The sequence below is a fragment of the Atta colombica genome, unplaced genomic scaffold (assembly GCF_001594045.1).
Source record: "Atta colombica isolate Treedump-2 unplaced genomic scaffold, Acol1.0 scaffold239, whole genome shotgun sequence".
Classification (NCBI taxonomy): domain Eukaryota; kingdom Metazoa; phylum Arthropoda; class Insecta; order Hymenoptera; family Formicidae; genus Atta; species Atta colombica.
Window position 1 is genome coordinate 225,360 of NW_017259337.1, and position 19,657 is coordinate 245,016.

General features: G+C 36.4%; 1 protein-coding gene across 3 annotated transcripts in view; it reads right to left on the reverse strand.

Annotated features, from left to right (window-relative positions):
• Nucleotides 1-19,657, reverse strand: part of LOC108688814 (MAGUK p55 subfamily member 5-A) — a 66,907-nt gene that overhangs the window by 37,036 nt on the left and 10,214 nt on the right. For 2 of the 3 annotated variants that reach the window (XM_018195270.1, XM_018195265.1), the window contains exons 4-8: nucleotides 12,462-12,525; nucleotides 11,476-11,557; nucleotides 8,295-8,380; nucleotides 7,501-7,654; nucleotides 5,984-6,168 (exon numbers count right to left, since the gene is read on the reverse strand). In XM_018195270.1, the coding sequence (XP_018050759.1) occupies nucleotides 5,984-6,168; nucleotides 7,501-7,654; nucleotides 8,295-8,380; nucleotides 11,476-11,557; nucleotides 12,462-12,525 (571 nt within the window). The remainder of the gene's footprint in view (nucleotides 1-5,983; nucleotides 6,169-7,500; nucleotides 7,655-8,294; nucleotides 8,381-11,475; nucleotides 11,558-12,461; nucleotides 12,526-19,657) is intronic. The other variant, XM_018195266.1, reaches the window with a different exon arrangement.

Consider the following 19,657-nt stretch of genomic DNA (forward strand, 5'->3'; position numbering starts at 1 on the left):
AACTAACGAGGGGCAATTTCCATGCAACAATATTATTCAATCGTCATCGCGCGGTGTTTTTACGAATTAACGAGCCTTCCACGTGGCGAGTATAATCTTACGCTTCAGGATAAGTGAGAGCACGAGAACTATCAAATGTGTACATTTGTTACGTTTCTGTAATAGGCAATCGTTCTGGAACGGCGGTAACTATATAAAAGCCGAGAGGCAAGAAAAATAGAAAGAACTTATCAGCGTTTTACTTCTCCTTCACAAGCAATTTAAACGACCAATCTAATTTAATTTTCTACATTTATAGCTCATTATTTAACAACATTAAATTACGAGATAGATTCGTACGATTGCAAACTGAAAATGGATTAATCTTTTGTACTTGCTGTTTCTGTAAATAATAATGGTATCTGTTTTATACATATAAAATGTCGGTCGTTTCTGTATGAAATATTATTATATTTTTTTATTTCTGTGTTATTGTATCGATCAGAAAAAAAACGACAAGCGCGTCACGTATTGTAACATGTTCGTATAATTAAAGAAAAATTGTATAAGATTGCAGCATTATTGTCTTAACGTACACTGCACTTTATTACATACATTCGCTGTATAATTCATTTTAAATTTGTAATATTTAAAGAAATATCTCCAAGTTATCTGCGTAACATAACCGACCTAAATTGCCATAAATTGTGCAGCCGATCTCTCTTCCAGAAGAGCGGCTTGTAGTTGGAGGAACTCGCACGAAGTTATTGCCTTCCCAGAGGTGTAAAAAAGTTGAAGTAAAAAGGAGCAATGTTCAAAAATGCGTACGTGTTCCTGTATATAAGCACGTCGTGGCGTGTAAAAGACTGTAAATGATACATATGTATACAATTATTGAGAAAAATTTCATTGCGAGAATTTCTCTCTGAAGATCCTTGGAAAATGAAAAGAAGAAAATATTTTTTCAAATAAAAATAATATCATGAAATAAATGTGTATTATTTCTCGAGAAATTTATTTCAAAGAAAATTTAAAAAAATGTAGTAATTCGTATCAATTAGTTTTTCTCATTTCAAGTATTTATCAAGTATTAATCGAAGAGATTATCGCGACTGTTCGATATTAATCATCTTAGTAATTAAATACAAAATTGAGGTTCTGTTAAAGAATCCAAATCCATTTAAATTCAAATCAAGAATATCGTATGTCGTGTTTACTTCCAAGTTAACAATTAAGAAGAAATACGTCACTCACTCATAACCTAATCTATTGTGACGTGTGTTTCGTTAAACTAAAGCTCTTGAAGAATCTACTTCTATAAAATATCCTGTCAACAGGGATGTGAAACTTATCCTCTGTACGAAGTCAAGAGCTCGCGGGTCTTTCAAAATCTTCCTTCGTATGGAATCAGTCTGACTTTAGATTAGTTCATGAGAGAATTAGCATGAACTTGACGCGAGGCTCAGGCGTAAAAGGCCATGAATGATGCGCATAATGTGTTAGACGTGAACAATGGGCAGCAGGCGTGTCGTCAGTATATATATATATATATATATATATACATATATATACAACGCCGATCCTCGTCACATCCACGTTGCACCTCCTATATCCTCCTCTCTACTATTCCCCAGTCGATCCTCTCCTCTCGTTGTTCCACCTTCCCGCAACAGCTCGTCCATCCGTGCATCACTGTCCTCTTCCTCCTTCCGCACGTATGTATGTATATACGTACGTATTTCTCTTCTTGTTTTCTTTTTTTTTTCTTTTTTTATTTTGAAAGCGGGATATACGTGGTCGGAACAGGAAACGCCATGGGAGAATGAGCAATCGGTATTCCGTGGCTGTGTCACACACAGCGGGCCGCAATATTGTAGAGAACGAGCGCACGTTATAACGAGATGTACTATAGCTCTGGCTACAGTTACGCCGGCACTGCCGGCGGTAGGAACACGTTCAATCACGGGGAATGCGCTTCGAATTTGCTCGCCTCTTTCTCCTGTCCTACGTCGTGCAAATCGGCCGTACGTCTCGCACGTACGCGCACAGATTGTCATCCTTTCTTGCCACGCGGAAAAACATTCGCGGACACGCCGTTCGCGAAGGTTTTCGCGTGCGGATTCACGATTGTCGAACTTATAATGGTTACGGCTAATTATTTTTTTATTTAATTAATCTTTTTTCAGTAATTGTTAATGCAGGAATGATAGATTTAAAGCTGAGAGATCATTCTTAATCAAAATTTCATGTAGTCAACATTTCGCAAATCAGAGATTGTGATGCTGTAATCGAGTTATTAAAATATATAATTCTATTTGCAATTTTCAAAGTCGTATTAATTAAAACATTAAGAATATCTTCTATTTATTTTTCTAAAAATGAGATATAAATATAATTGATGTTTGATTAACGTACGTGAATCTTTTAGAATATTTCTATCTACTTCCAAAGATGTAGATGTAAATAAAATTGATGTTCAGTTTTAATTAATACATGGAAAAGATATCTACATGGAAATGGACGAGATACAAATAATTATATATAATTCTAATTAATGAGTGTATGATGTATTCTGATTTAACGCAATACATCGATGAAGGTGACTTTATAGATCACAATACATTCGTTCTTTTAAGGCAATCGCTGATTGTGAGCTGTTCAATACAAATGCTACTACGACGTGAAAAAATGTCACTGTTCCAACCGGACGCGTATAAACATAAACGCAGTTGCCGGGCACGGACGATATCGATTATGAAGGAGCGAATCGATATCGGACATCGATATGGATAACGGATGTAAAATTATGAAGTACGAGGCTGTATATACGGTATTTATCGCTAAAAGAAATTATTTGCTTGGTAAATTTAATGGATCACCGCAAATTTTGTATACTACTGTTTTTTTTTTTCATTTTTTATCATTAAATATTTTGACAGCGTTAAACAAGCGATAAGGTCTTGTCGGAAATATCACAAAATATTTTCCGGGGATATCGATTGCACGGTTAAAAAAAAAAGACTTTGGAAAAAGCGCGAGGATTGCATTTGGATCGTTGCAATGTATACTAATGCAAAAACCGGCATCCGCAAATGGAATTCTGTACGCATGCCAAAAAATGCGTCAGCCGCAATAACTACGAGCTTTTAGGACGTGTCTCGCATGAGATGCATCTTGCTTTAAAGCAGGGAAACTAGGGCACTCGGGACAGGAGCGGGGGAGGGATTCAATCTCGCAATCTCATCTTTCCAAAGAAGAGCGATGGTAGACTCTTTAGGATTGCTAGCTTACAAGACCGGACATTTCACAAGTTTATTTTCGGACCATTCACCGAAACGGCCTCTCGTTATTTAAAAGTACCCCGTGTCAATAGGGCACATTCATTCGCACCTGAGCGATATGATGCATCTGGACGCAAGCTCGTGAATAAATTGACGATGTTCCGCTCACCTAGAATGGGTCTGTCAACGTGTTTCATTATTACACCGTTAAACTTTCCTCATACCATTAATAATCCATGGTGTTAATTATTGTCTACCTTTCTCCCAACGCATCATCCGCTTTGACGCGTACTGTGTCGTAAAGTATTAACTGTTTGAGCCGAGGACAAACCTCGGCGGTCGACGCGTTCAGTTTATTAAGTTGGAGAATTAAAAGCGGACAATGCGGGCAGTTATGAGAAAGCGTGAAACAACGGGAACCAGTCATGCGGCGGAACTTGCAAAAGATTACATTTCGAGAGAGAGCCCGCATCCGAGGAAAGCATGAAGAAGAAGAAGAAGAACGAGAAGATGAGTAACAAAACGAATAAGAAGAACGAATTCTTATCGTCCTTAACAAAATGACTCCTAAAGCATTGAGCGCGCGAGATAATACACTCTTCTCACACAAAGAGGATGCATTAATCGTGGAACTAAAACAAAAAAGAAGTCAGTAGGTACGATAGAACGAAATTTCTTCGGTCGTTGCAAAATTAGAGAAGCTTGTATACGAGCACCAGCTACTCGTGCCGAGCCGTCGCATTTGAAAGAAATCTCTCTCTCTCTCTCTCTCTCTCTCTCTCTCTCTCTCTCTCTCTCTTTCTCTCTCCTCTCCGTCTTACGCCATGTATCCATTTCATCACGTTAAAACGCCGAAGGAGAGAAGAGAGAAAGAGGAGAGGAGAGAAAGTGAGAGACTGCAGAGGAAAAGAGACAAAGAGAAGAAGGAGGGAGAAAGAACATGAAATTCAGCGAAGGTAGAAAAGAAGAGAGGAAGAGGGATTAGCGAGGTAGAGAGCTCTGTCGAGCTGCATACCGAGGAGCTGGAAAACGCATTGTTTAGGCTGCACTCACACCGACTCAGGTGGGTGTGTCGCGAGCGTGAAATACCGGCGAAGTGACTCCGTCGAGTGAGTCTGGCAGCCTGCACTTCCAAGTGCTCGAGTCGCGCCGCAGATTCCAGCGGACCATCTCTATATCTGTAGGAGAGAGAGAGAAAGAAAGAGAGAGAGAGAGAGAGAGAGAGAGAGAGAGAGAGAGGGGAGGGACATATTTGATCTACCGACCGACTGGAGATGCGACTCTCTCCGCGGAATCGATTCCACTATAATCGCACTCTTCTAAAGCGCATTTCAGATTAGCCCATTTGTCCGTAGTTGATCGCAGATCGGATAATCGCTCGCATTTTTACATCGAGTTGAACATATTTTTCCGCAATACCTCCGAATTGAATGTTAGTAGGTTATTATTACGAACGCGGAATGCGACGTGTAAAATGAATTCGCTTGAAAAATCCTTTCCTAATGTAAAAATGTAGGACATTAATTTCATTTCGGAGTGAGTTCAAATTATTTTTTTAATTGAAGCCAGTGATTTCGAGAAATGTTTTATAGTTGTGATAGAGTTGCGTTTAAACAATTCAACCGTATAAGTAACGTGAGATTTTAACATATATATTAAGATTTAACGTATATAAGATTTGACGTAATAATTTTATGTAACAATGTTTAATAAAGTCGCTATGCTAATGCGACAACTGACAAGAAAAAGCGGCATTAGATGTAGTCGAGAAATATCGCATTGCAAGATAAAAAACGATCCAGTGTTAAAACTATGTCACATTCTTTTTCCTCGCGTTATTCTTAACTCGTAACTTTTCTGAGACTCATAACCGGTTTTAATTAAGGAATATAATGAAAAAATGAGTTCTAAACTTCCCACTGTCCTACTATGAGTTATCTTGCTTCATCTACACGTATACAGCTTGTCTTGTTCTTATTTTTTTTAGTGTTTTCAAATGAAATTGCACCTTGCTTCTTCTTTTCCACAAAAGTTTATTGCTATCGTTTATAAAAGTGTGTATGTGGATGTATATAAATGTACGAACGTTAGTAATGTATGGAGTTTGTTAAATCCAAATACGTGTGCGGATCTCAGTCATCCCTCTGGGAATTTTAAAAGATCGCACTCCAAGTACATTGATGGCGACATCCAACGGACATCGGCTGAATTTATGCTTCGCTATCGCGGTAAAGTAGAGAACGCGGGGATCCACGAGTAATTCAATATAGATCCAAGTAATTCATTGAATCACTCTCTTCATTAAACAATCATCTCTCGAAGAGAAACGTACATTAGAATAGATAACATTGAAATCACAAATCCCGATTAGAAAAGCGATTACTCGAAATAATTATTAAGAAGTGCGACTCGCTCGCACTAAATTATGTTTCGATCATTTCGATCATTAAGTCGTGATCAATTATGCGGTTAAATAAGTAACGATAATATTAACGAGCGGTTTCGAAAACGGTCGATAAAAACTTTTATCTCAGGCTATAAAGACGAACGGAATAGTCATTGTTTAGTGAGTTAAGCAACGAATAACGGCGCATACAAACGCTACAGGATGACCCGATGGAACATAAAGGACGAGGTGCTACAACGACGAGAATTCGAGCTGACCTGGAAGACGGGGGCATAAAACTTTGTCCCTGATCGCGCTTACAGTCCAATGTACTTACCTGCAAATTGGTTCGTCTCGCTCGTCCGGTGGATTCAGGAAATTGCCGTCGTTCACCGCCGAAGACGTCGATCCCCGCGGCGACCTCGGGCCGCCCTCCGGTTCGCCAATCAGCACTTCCGTCCGACCATTTTGGAAAGGGCTGCTCGAGCGTCGTTCTCCGATTCTTCCGCTCTGTACCGGTTGCTGCCAGCAAAGTTTATGTCTTCGTGAATTGACACATGGAACATCCGTACAGTTTATCACATCTTTTATCTACAGGCTCTTCGATCAGTTTAATCCTAATTTCATCCTAAGCTTGCTCGGACGTTTAGTTAACTTTAGCTATTCTTTGCAGCTAATAAAAATTTTGCTATATTTCTAAAACTTAAATTCATATTGTCGTAATAAGAATTTTAACTCTTCCATCAACAATACAGGGATCTTCGAGAAACAGATTAATTTTTTTATTGTCCTAGATTATATAAAAATTTGATAAAATCTTGATAACTCCAAGACAAACAAGAAAGTCAAAATAAGTTCAGTCAATTTGATATCATATTGACTGAACTTATGTTATTTTTTTTAACATGATTCAGTCAATATGACATTATTTTGACTTTCTTGTTCTTCTTACGACTAGTTGAAGATTTAATCGCAGCTTTTTATCATCATTCGAATAAAATTTGGATTGTAATTTACTTATTTTTTTATAAATTTAAATTTATCTAAAATACATAATCAAAATATCAATGATAATCAGAAAAATTTCAGTTGTAAATGAAGGATTAATTTGAAGCAAAATGCACAATTTAATAATCCGATTGATCTATGCATACCCGGTTGATTCAATACATAAATCTCCATAACTGATTGTTGATGTGTTAAAACGTATTCAAATTGTTTAATAAATAGAGTCATAATTCTCATTTAGCATAAACGTATATGAGAAAATATTTATAAAGAAAAGTATCGGTTGTTGTCTGACGATTAATTCGGAAAAACAACAATAAATAACAATAGCCTCGTGAAGACTCCCACTTAACGTGCCTAATGTTGGCAATTAAGCGTGATAAACTACTGATGGCGATTTACTATTCCGGAAACTGTTTAATAATTACTTAAGAAATCCAACGGATGTTGCTTATGCAAGCGACAAGCGATTAGTGTCGACATAACATTGGGAAAAAATGTGAGGGAAAAATTTACAGTATTAAATATTTGCTAATTAATAAATTATATAATGTGTATAATTATATAATGTATGTTATGTATACTTATATATTATGTATACTTTCCCAATTTTTTTGTTTATGTTTCAAAATTCATTGTGAAAATTTAATCATATTATGTTATATTTAATCATTTTAATGTTACATGCAGATATTTAAAAATTAACATCTCTTTAATAATTATTCTCTAATTAAAAATTAAATTTGTTTACATGTATATTAAAATCTTTTAAAGAATAAATTACCCAAATACTGTTTTTCTCTTTGTATTTTTATACTTCTAAAGTAAATTGTAAGTTTACGTTACCAAGAGGTTCGCCTCTTCGCAGCTGTGTTGCTTTTCCAAAGAGTCCTTCCGCTCCTGCGAGGTGTTTTCCACTCGGATGTCCGCCTCTTTTCCTAATCCCTTGGGAATTGTACCGTTGCTAAGTTTGGTGGAAAAAGAATTCGTCTCCAATTCCCTGAAACAATTAAGACAAGGATGAATTAATTAATTTGTGACAATCAAATTAATCAACCAGTCGCCAATAAATAATAACTATAACATAGAAAATTCTTCGACTTTCTCTATTGTACGAAATAAAAATGGGCCGCGCGAACGTATTGGCATTGTGAAAGGATATCAGTCACGACAATCGCAATTTGTCATATCCGGTCGGTTACGATGCCTCCTATAGACGCCGCATATATTTTCTCGCTTACTAGACATTGGTTTATTATGCTTTGACAGGAACATTCCAGGGGATATTAAGTCTTCGGAAATTAATTACAAGTATTGCGCCTGTGAAGCAACATCGTTCTAGTGCATCCACGATATAAATTGTTTTTAATCGATCCTGAGGTATCTGTGACCCCGAGAATTCTGACATTAAGTGTAAATTTAAGAATGAAATTTTTTTTATGAGAAGTCCCACTAAGTTTTCTTCTCATTATTAAGGAATGAGAGAGAGAGAGAGAGAGAGAGAGAGAGAGAGAGCCCCTCTATCTCAGAGGGGCTCTCTCTCTCTCTCTCTCTCTCTCTCTCTCTCTCTCTCTCTCTCTCTCTCTCTGCCGTTTATAATAAAGTTTAGTAATGATATAAAAAGAAGAAAAGTGACTTACTTGTCCGCCAAAGTAACCGTAATTTGGCCATTCGATACGTCTTTTGAAGTGGAGTCTTCGCTCGTGGACGCTACTGAATTTATTGTCTGAAACAATAACGAAAAGTGATCCATAATATATCTATGTGATTCTCTCTGGATTTTATTCTCGACGAAATTGATCTAGAAATTAACTAACATCGCAATAACGTCTTTATTTCAGTAATACCACACCAAATGTTGCATGCCAATTTTATGACAAACAATAAATTCTACCATAATTGCAATTTTTTTATTTGGTTACGATGATTGAATTTGATTGTATAAAGAGTTGTCACAATCACGCTATGATAGTACGACGTAGTATTCAATTTAGTTTTATAAAAAAATGGCTGATCGCACAGTTTCACTTTATTTTTATCACACGTGCTTCCGCACATTTCTAGGCAAAATACGATCCTCGTGTTTATCTCTGTCTCCAACGCGTGACGTATAAATTCACAACTCGCTTTACATTAATTTTGAAGAACTTAATTCTCTAATAAACTAATTCGTATAAAATGTAATAACAATAATTTCTTCAACATTATGCAACAAGTTATTGAGTAAAATCCGAAATCAATTATATTTAGTGAATTAACGACTTGATATCATTCTGAAAAAGAATGCTAACAATTCTCTCTCTTTTTGAAAGATCTTTTTTTCAAATATATGATAGCAGTACGAAATTTCGTTCGTAGTTTAGTTTCGTTTTGCTGAAAAATATCTTTAAAAATAAAATAATTTGAAAAAAAAAAAATGTGTAAATAATTTTCCACAGAGTTTATCTCTTTTCATTCAAATAAATATTATAAATTACACATTATATATTCTTATATCATTAAAATTTCGTCTATTTATAGCAATAGAAAGAAATTGAGTTATCATTTTGAAGTAGTATTATACATTGTTTAGATAGAGATTACATGTACATGTACGATATTGCATTTTAAAGAAAATTTCATCAACCTGAAATGTCTTAAGCATCCTGTTCATATATCTTAATGCATTTCAACATTAATGTGAAAAAAACTATTGCAAAATAGCTAGAATAATTTCCCAAATGGCACCACCATCGTCGACAATTAACTGGAGGTCTCTTAGCCCATCTTCCACTTACTCGAATTATGCACTGATATAAAGAGAACTAGAGAGTAATACGCCGCATTGTTGATAGCAATACGATTAATCGCGCTGGGAATGATATGAAGCGTAATATCAAGAAAACTCGTTAACGGTTGTGTTATGATATTCTCGTATGGTTTCCGTTCCGAGATGTGTTTCGCGCGATATGTGCGAACCTGATGCGTGCCTGCTTACGCGAGATTTTAACCCGCATGCCGTATCGCGATCACGCGAAACGATCCCGCATGCGACCTTAAAATATCTCGGTCGGAACGCGGTTAATAACAACAATGCGCGAAACTTTTCCCAGACGAACCGGCTTCCAAATTGTTAATTCGATGAGTAAGATAAAAAAGAGAAAGATAAAAAAAAGAAATTTTTTATAATTATAATTATAAAAATATAACATTATGATATACGATATCACGAAAATTATTTCTATAATATAAGCCATAAACGTTAGTTGAAGTTGAACTTTCACTAATGTAATAGTTCTTGATCGAAGCGGGTTTAAATGCAAGAGTGAATAAAGTTAATTTTCACCAACTCATATTCGGCTGGAAATGTATTTGGATGTGGAATTATAACCTGAGGCAGAATTATGGCATTATTAATCGCTCTCGGAGAGATTCAAATCAGTTTCAATAAACGATCTCTATATTTTAGAATTAAAAAAAAGTCTGTCGTCCAAAAATTGATAGAGTTACTTTCATCTCTTTAACAATATATTTAACTATTCTTCTAGATATAATCTTTGTTTTATTCTCGATAATAAATATCAAAATATTAAAGTAGGAAAAAAATCTGTCAGACAAAAACTTGAAAGAATTTTTACGCGTCTGTAGCGTCGACATTCGCCGGGATTATATCGGTTCCCGTCACTGCTCAAAAATACGATACTTTTGAGTAAAGTGTCGGATGGCACCAATATTTGTCGCTCGGTTATCAATTCAGCGAAAACGTCGGGTATCAATACAGCTCGGACAGCTTAACTTCCGCGACGAGTCGCGAGCGCATTGTCGACGCTCGAGGGCGAGGAATTCCCTCTCTTTTTCTTCTCAGAGCTCATATTACTCTTTCCGCGCAATTTCCCCACGATAATGGCGACGCAACTCTCCTCTGGCTAAAATCACGAGGGTGTCATCGGCGAAACTCGTTATTGCGTAATCGAAGTGCCAAGGGTTTCGGATGATCGCAAAGGCGTGAGCCAGCAGTGCGTCGTGTACATAACGCGATGCAACGAGAAACGCACACGCTTGCTTCGTGCACTCCTGTAAACAAGGCCGCGCATAATCACCTCTCATAACCGCCTCTCACTCCGCGCTCATTTACTTGGCATATTCCACATTTCGTAAGCAACCTCCGTGACGATTCCGCTCGCTCGCGGCCGATCGATTCATTTGCACGCGCCGCGCCGCGCCGTCCTCGCTACGCGGAATTTGCACGCGGATACATCGACGTGTACGAGTATAAATGATAAGAATCGCCGGAAGACGTACGCGAGAAACGTGCGATGTCTTTTAACATACATCTCTGATTGTTACTCGCGCGTAATTGTCAGAGTGTATTTGGATTGCGGCATTCCTGTCAATAGCGGATTAAGGTCACGGGCGAAATTGATTTTAAGGCAGCTGTACGAGGCATATCGTGCGCATAAATAGAGAAATTTTTAAGCGAGTTAAATATTATTTTGTTAAATAATTAACGTGGGGATCTCTAAAAATAAGAGAAAATCGAATGCGATATAAAAACGCCAGGCGGAACGAACTACGGTAACATTTCGTTTATATTCTTTTTTTCTACAGAAAGCCAGACATATGTAACAATTGCTTAAAAAAACTTCCAGAACTATGAGAAAAATTGAACGCAATGGTGAATCTGAAAACCTGCTCCGGCGTAATCTGTGTAAAAAGATGATTTCTTTTATTCGGCACGATGTGAGAGGTGCACGAGATCTCGTATCTCAGCGGAGCCATTGAATCGTTCGAACATGATATTAACAGGCAATTTGACTAATTACGTGTCTCGTTCTTACATACCCGTTGATGTAAAATGCTATGGATGTCGCGCGGTTGGATCTTCTGGAGTGCCGTCAATTTCTGCAGCCTCTCCCTCGCGTTCCTGCGAACAGAAGAAACGTCCGTTTGAAAAGCTTGTCGCTTATCCTTGGGAAGTCGAACGAGATACCGAAGTGAGTCATGGAAGTCAATCCTTTATCGCGCACGAAACTTTCGTGTTTTCGTTCGACGCTTCTCTTCTATCTTTCTCGACAAACGCGCGCGATACGACTCTGTTTGCAAATTACTACTCAAATCTTTTGTGAAATCTTATTCGCGACAAGTGATTATCCGTTCTCATTAAATGTACTTTCACAGAAGTTAATCAGGCAATCCGAAGCAATTTAATGGACGTAATTTTCTCAGATTCGTACACTCGAACGGTTCAATCTTTTTATCGAAATAAATCACGCCTTCGAACAGATTAAATATAATAACAGATTTTGCATTTGAGAAAAAAGATAATAGAACAAGTAACATGAATTAAGAACATTAATTCTATCGTATTATTAATATCGCGCTGCTAATAGTAATATCACCGCGTCTACAAAGGATAACGTCAATTGGATCGATATTAGTAAAGAGTAAAAGAAAAAAAAAAAAACGAGAGAAAAGATATCGGGGAGAGCGAATTCCCTGATTTTACGACACCTCATCACGAGCTGTCATTATCGGCTCGATTGGAACGCATGCTGCTTTCGAGCGATTCTCGTGACATTTAGATGACGCATTCTCTCGTTCGATCAAAAACACGTTGGACACTGCCGCCTTTTATGTGACGTTTAATCGATACACGATTCCGCCCCGACAGGAATGTATTTACTAGAAGCGGGGCACTAGATCTCGTCTCGCATACGTGTGTACATTATGTCACGTATACAACGTAGACGTACGCTATAACGTTGCGCTCAAGATGTGCACCCGTCTCTTTTATACTTTAGAATTTAATATAAAAAGTTATCTCTCACCTTTCGACGGCGATAACCCAGGCGTCTCGTATCCGCCCACTTCCGTTCGGCCCGTCCAGCTCTTCTGTCGGGAATTCACGAAGAATTAATTAGGCAAATTTATCGTACATTTAACACGCGTCAAAGAAGCCATTATCGGGCCGCGGCTATAGTCAAATATAGCGGCGGCCGTGTAATGGAGGTGAATGGAAATAAGTGAAGCGCATCTCTGTTTTTCTTTCTCGCAGTCTGACAAATTCCCTTCGTTTCTCATTTACTCCGCGCGAGAAGCTCACCGTGTTTCCATTAATTTAATATTTCTCTCACACGGGCAGTACTTTCCTTTTATTTTTCCTTTTACTTTCGCGAGAGAAAACCACGTTGCGGGCATTTTTTTTTTATTCCCGTCCTCGGTAATCCGTGGTCCTGTCATTTCTTTCAGAATATAGCGAAAACTATCTTTATGCGACACGCGACGCGACGACTGAATTCGCCGCATCGCGCGACGAAAAACTTTGTGCGCGCATAAAGTCAACATTGTCCTCGTAACTTTTTGCCCATCGATTTATTTATATCATCCCTTAGCGGGGAATAACTACGGACCTACCGCGTATCAACCCACTTTTCTATAAAAAAAGAAAAATCTAATCGATCGCCGGCTACCGTTCTTAGTGCAGGTCGCATCTTCGTCGGCTTCCTCGTCGTCGATGAATTTTATAGTGGACAGATCAAAATGCTTCGCCACGTCATCGGGCTCCAGTTCATAATTCGAGGCCTCCGTGAATTTCGGTGGAGGATCGTCGACAATCGATTCGTCGAAAACGATCGATCGGCTATCGTAATCCGAACGCGACGAGCAGTCGCAAAAAATTAGCTTGCGAAAAAATTTCGACATGCTCATACTTTGTATTGGACAAAAAATTTTTACTGAATGTAAATTTTTGTGTTCCACTTAACTTGAAAATTTTGACACTTTTTAGCGAACTATGCGTTTATCTTTTTAATTGACATTGGACTGCATTGATTTAAATCTATTTTTAATTACGTTCTATTTATAAGAGAGAGAGAGAGCGTGTAGTCTTATCATAAATATACACATCCTACGAAAGAAACACATATACATATATGGATGTAAAACAACTCGAGAGAGGTGCTTATCTTTTAATGCAAATGATGTGTCTCACGTGTCTAATTTAATATTTCAAAAGTCATAATTTGCTCGCTATTTCCAAGTACGAAATTTCGTTTTTGTGTAACTCTATCTAGATCATTAAATTCGTTATGCAATGTTACTTCTACCTCTTTGGTTACCTACATGGATAATATTATTCTACTTTTTTAAAAATTAAAATAAAAGCAGTAAAGAAACGATAACAATATTGCATCTGCATTTGATGCATTGACATTACGAAAAGTCATAATTAGCAATCTAGCAAATCAATTCATCGTTTACACTGGTTACAATCGATTGGCCAACTCGTTAACAATATTCGGAAACTGATATCGGCACCATTTGAACACTGAATGGAAAGCTCGCGCCGAGACTACCGAAAGGTTCCATGAAAGAGGACGGTATTCGCGCGTGCACGTGTCACGAAACTAGAAAATAAACTCTCCGCCACAGCCAGCGACTGAGAATGGATAGCATGGACGCATTCAAGGAGTTTATATTTGGAACTACACGCTGGCACAGACTATAAAAATTGACAGAGAGCGCCAGTTCAACGTACTAAGAACGGCAAGGAATATAAAGACAGAATGTTTAAAGAATTTGCAATACCTTAGCAAAAATCGCCGAAATTCTCGCGAAGATTGAAAGAACCAACGAGAAGTCGATAGAATGTCGGGGCATTCTTAAATTCTTCAAATACGTATAGACTTTCTTGAGATCGTATCAGTCTTTTTGTTACCAGTTGATGTGATCCCCGACCTGGTTTTCTCACAATCCGCTTTGGTGCGAACGACGAAGCTGATTAAATGTATGTCTGGTGGTTTTCATTCTGAAGAGAGAGACTTCAAGATGTTCTATTCCGTCTATCGGGAAATTTTCATGCGCAAGAGATTCAATTTCATGTTTTTTCCATTTCATGTTTTTTCACATTTTAAATATTTGAAAAATAAAATTGCTGATAAATTGATTCTTCAAATATCATTAAAATGATTATCGTCTCTGCAAAAGATAATTAATATTTTCTTTTTTGATTGAGTCAATTAACAAAATTAAATTTCTCTCATAAAATTCACGCCCATTTTCCAATCGTTTCGACAGCTTTTGATATTTACTTACGGTTCATACATGTTATGCGTCAATATATCGCACACATACACACACACACACACACACACACACACACACACACACACACACACACACACACACACACACATATATATATATATATATGCGCCATGCACTTCGTACTTCATTCATTGTCTTCCCACAAACGTGTACATCTGACATAGTGTGCGCCGCAATTGCATATCACAGGAAACGCTCTAGGCCAAGTCTCGGTGAAGCTTTCCGTGTCACTACCTGCATATATTCATTGCCTTAAAGCCTTTTGTGCTTCACCGAACGACAGAAGGAACGCGCTGACGAAGAAAACTCGCAACAGTTACTGTTCTGGTTCCTTTTCAAAATGTTCTGGCTTGGCTCCAAAACGTATTCGGATATGGCACGGCAATTCGGAGAAAGTGTGTTTTCGTCTGGAAGCACACCCCGTTTTTCCCGTTTTATTGTAAAACGGTTCTGACATTTTGTGACAAGCATGATTGTCACATGAATATAAGCGTGATACACAAAAGTTCAACTTTGATGAATTTATCTTGAGGTAAGAAATATTAACTGTGCCAAGTCAAAATGTTGGCAACAATTAACTGATATTATTTAAACGATACTTATAAATAAATATTATTTAATTTGAATATATATATATATTAATCCTAATTTTTCAATAATGTTCATTAATATTACAAGCAATAACCTAAATACTAAATAATTTAATAATTAAAAAAGAACAACTTGAGTTTCTAATGTAATAATATAACATAAAATTATATAATCACAAACCATCTGCAATTAATTTAATATCTCTACATACAATTATTATTTATAATTTAATATTGTATTACATAATTATAAACAGTAATTGCGACATCTATTAGTTTATTAATACAAATTAAGTATAATAGAATACGTATTGGATGAATGTGCAAATACTTCGTTAGCGGTAATTCCCCACTTAGCATGGCTATATTGCCTTATTCTCCGTGTTTACAATGAATAAGACATTCGTATGAATATGACAAACGGAATTCAGAATCAAATCGCATTTAGCGTTAAATGGACCTCCACAATGGAGATACGAATGCAGGTCAAAGGCAATGGCAGAGATAGGGCTAAGATAAATGAAGAGGCATTACGTTCGCAAATTCAGTGACACGATAAATTCGGGTCAAGCAATGCGTTGCCACAATATCAACGTTGTCTGGAGTAGTCTCCTCAAACGGTCCGCAGAAATCTACTTCGTCGGAACGGTAACTAGATGCTCGTGCATATGTCGTATATATATATATATATATACAGCACGGCAATCAACCACGTTACGTTAAGTAGGCTTTACCCGAGTACTTAAGCTGGACCGCTTTCCGAAAGGTACCGCGAGTTCAATAGTTGGACAGCGGTTAACTTGAGAATAATTAAAGCCGGTCAATCCCTGCTAAAATACCATGCTCAAAACCGTTAATCGCATTTTCTATCCTGTCGAACAAATACATGAAATTAGCGTCTAGTTAGCGTCCTGTGATTCATATAAAATGTGATTCATATAAAAAAAAAGGAAATCCCATTTTCGTCTTTCCCTACTTTAACGTTTCGTATCTTGAATTCATATATTTATTCATACATCTCTTTGACGTTATCAAGCTAAATAAAGACAGTATAGGTAAAGTTAGATTTTTCTCACATGCGAGTAATTATTACAAATTGCGCCTTAATGACTAAAAATAATCTCTAAAATATGATGGAAAATATGACACCTTCCATAAATTATAAAACGACATTTAAGAACTCTGTACGTCATTCGTAGATACGAGATACTATTTATACGTAAAGATAATACAATGAGAACTGTACCAATGTGTGAAATGGCTTCGATCATATGAGTAGTACGGCTTGATGCAAGAGGAGGCGAAAACCAGTTTCCTAACTGTATAGGCTGTGCCACAGTCATGTATATAGTGTACATATATATATATATGTACAAAGTCAAGCAATAGAGAAACATGCCTATCGAGGTTTGGACATTTGACATCTATGAAACAATATTTTTACTCTGTGTATAATCGCTCGAATTCATTACCACACTGTCAATTTCTAATCGCTAAGATAAATTTTTAAAGACAAATCATTCAAAGTACTTTTTAAAGAAGATTTAAATAATTGTTAGTACAAATTAAACGCTATCCATAAGAACACTTACAGTAAGAATTAAATTTTATTAGATTATTTTACGAACATAGCGCAATTAACTTTCCATGCATATAACAATTGAAAAATATTATTTCGATTACAATGTGATTAGAAATTTTAAATCCTCTTTAATAACATAATTTTAATTGAAAATGTACTTTTATGCATTCTAAAGTAACTGGCAAACAAAATTTCAATTACGTCTGCATTTTAAATATGAGGTCACTATATATGTATATACATATATCACTTCTCTAATTACTGCAATCACTTTTAACAGATACTGTAGACAACAAATAAACCAAGCGATGAATACTTTGCTAACACTTCGAGGAAAATTATACACTTCGCAAATTTGCATATATGTATATAAAAAGGAATTAATCATCTCCTTTTTTCCTCGTTGCTTTCTTGATAATCATTTCTGCGTATGCTGCAGTCACGTTTTAATATAATTTTGCCATGTTTAATCTTTTGTAAAAGTGTATGATAATGCAGATAATAAAATTAAAAATTTAAATAAAAAATATGATTAAACAAAATGGCATTTGTTTAGTTTCTCCGCGGTGGATTATGCAAAACGGCTAGTAAATTGTCGGAACGAAAGGCATCACTCAAGATTATTGAAGGTAATAGAGAAACAATCGCTAACGGTTTGCTTACTTTTACGAGCGCGATAACTGTTTCCCGAGATGTATCGAATCCAAGACGATGATTTCAACGTGCGCGACAGTTAGCCTGCCAAATTCTCAAGAAACTACACTGCTACACTGCGTGTCAGTTAGTAGATCAATATATCAATATGTGCGACCTAATCGCACTACTATAGTCTAAGTATCCAATTTTACCATGGTATATAATTCAATCTGATAATCATTGTGGTCACAATAATGACAGACAGATCACTTGAAACAAAAAGTGAAAGTTTGCTTTAAAAAGATGCACGTATGTATAAAAGACATTCTCTTTTCAAAGTTACTATTATCATTCAATAAAATTATATTAATTTTCATCTATATCTGCAATACGTAATCATCGATGATTATGTCAAACGAAGGAAAATAAGCGGGGTTAGGTGCAACGTTTATTAACGATTACATGACACTTATTCAACGCGTTACATCATTGCGTTACGCGGGGATACTAGAAGCTGCGGAATGCCGGTATAAAACCCACTTATGGAGTTACAGTAATGACGGAAATAGCAAAAAATCGCGCAGTCAGCATTTTCACGAATGTTCAAAACGAATTTCTTTGCGGTGTATCGTAATTTATTTTTATTAAAATTCATGATATTAATAACAATTTAACTTTTTCTTCATAATTTTCAGATTCTGTTTCGATAATATGACTTATATTTATCAACGACTGCATAGGTTATGAAAGAAAGAATCAGTCCAGCGAATATAACTCTGATAGAAATACAAGTATGTAGTTTATTTAGATCCATCCAGTTATTATATAATATTACTGTATTCCATTAGTTGTAACAATGCTGCAATGTAGGAAATGAATAAAAATTGTATTATTCAGCGATCGGAGCGATTTTCCTGGTAAAAATTCTGGTATACAATTTGCGTAAACATCTTCCCATTTATTGTTTAGTATTAATAAATTATAATATTATTAGTTAAAACACTGCATAGTCCATTTATTTAAATAAATGGATTCAGATTTTGTGTATCTTTTATGCGTATATAATACTGCAAGTAAAGCGTTACATTTTGATTGGAATCATTCAGTTATTGTTATAGTGTTACTGTATTCTCATTAGTTGTAATAATACTGCAGTGTAGGAAATGAATAAAAATGTGTTAATTTCATTCAATGATTGAAGTAGTTTTCCTAGTAAAACCTATATGTAATTTGCGTAGACACCAGCCCAATTATTGTTACTATTAAACAATTATTATTAAAATGCCACGTCCATTTGTCCAATAAATGAATTCAGATTTTGCGTATCCATTATGTATAGAATTGCAGGCAAAGTGATATTTATATTTTGATTAAAATAATCCTAAATAAATAGTTTTATTTTTCAGTTACTAGACAGAAGTCTAATAAACTGTCCAGTAACTGTTGAAAAAAGTACGTGAAATTTCTACCAGGGAGTAACTGCTATATAAATAACACAAATGTAAAACATGTATATTTACGTCTATGTTATATAATACATCTATGTTTGTTGGGTGTACTTGATGGAGAACCAACGCAGCGCGAATTTCGGGCTACGAATGTTATACCGATCAACGGCAATCTGTTTTGGTTGTGCAAAAAAAGTGTTTTGCAGCATTTGGCTGTCTTTTTTTTTTATCCTGCAATGCGTTACTGATTTCATCAGAATTCAACAGGTTGGGACGAAAACAATTTAGCGCACATCACGAAGGAAAGTGCGCGCGAGACGATTTAAACGATCGTGCCTAATTTATACGTTGGCGGCCGATCTGTTCCCGGGTCGCTCGTTCTCGATTTCTGCCGCATACCTACCGCGTTCTCGCACGCGAGCGCACTGGCACGCGTATACAGGGTATATACCCGACGGGGAGTGTAAAAAGAAACGATACTATGTTCTGGATTCCAATTTTCTTCGACGAAAATTTCATTTCGAAACCGTCGCTCAGCGTTCCCAACGTCGAACGTTCCGATAATCGAGTCACAAAGTGAAAACATCTTGAGCCAAACGTCATCTGTTTTTATATCCCATTTTCCTGAAGCTTAACATATCGGGGGGGGGGGGGGGTTTTTT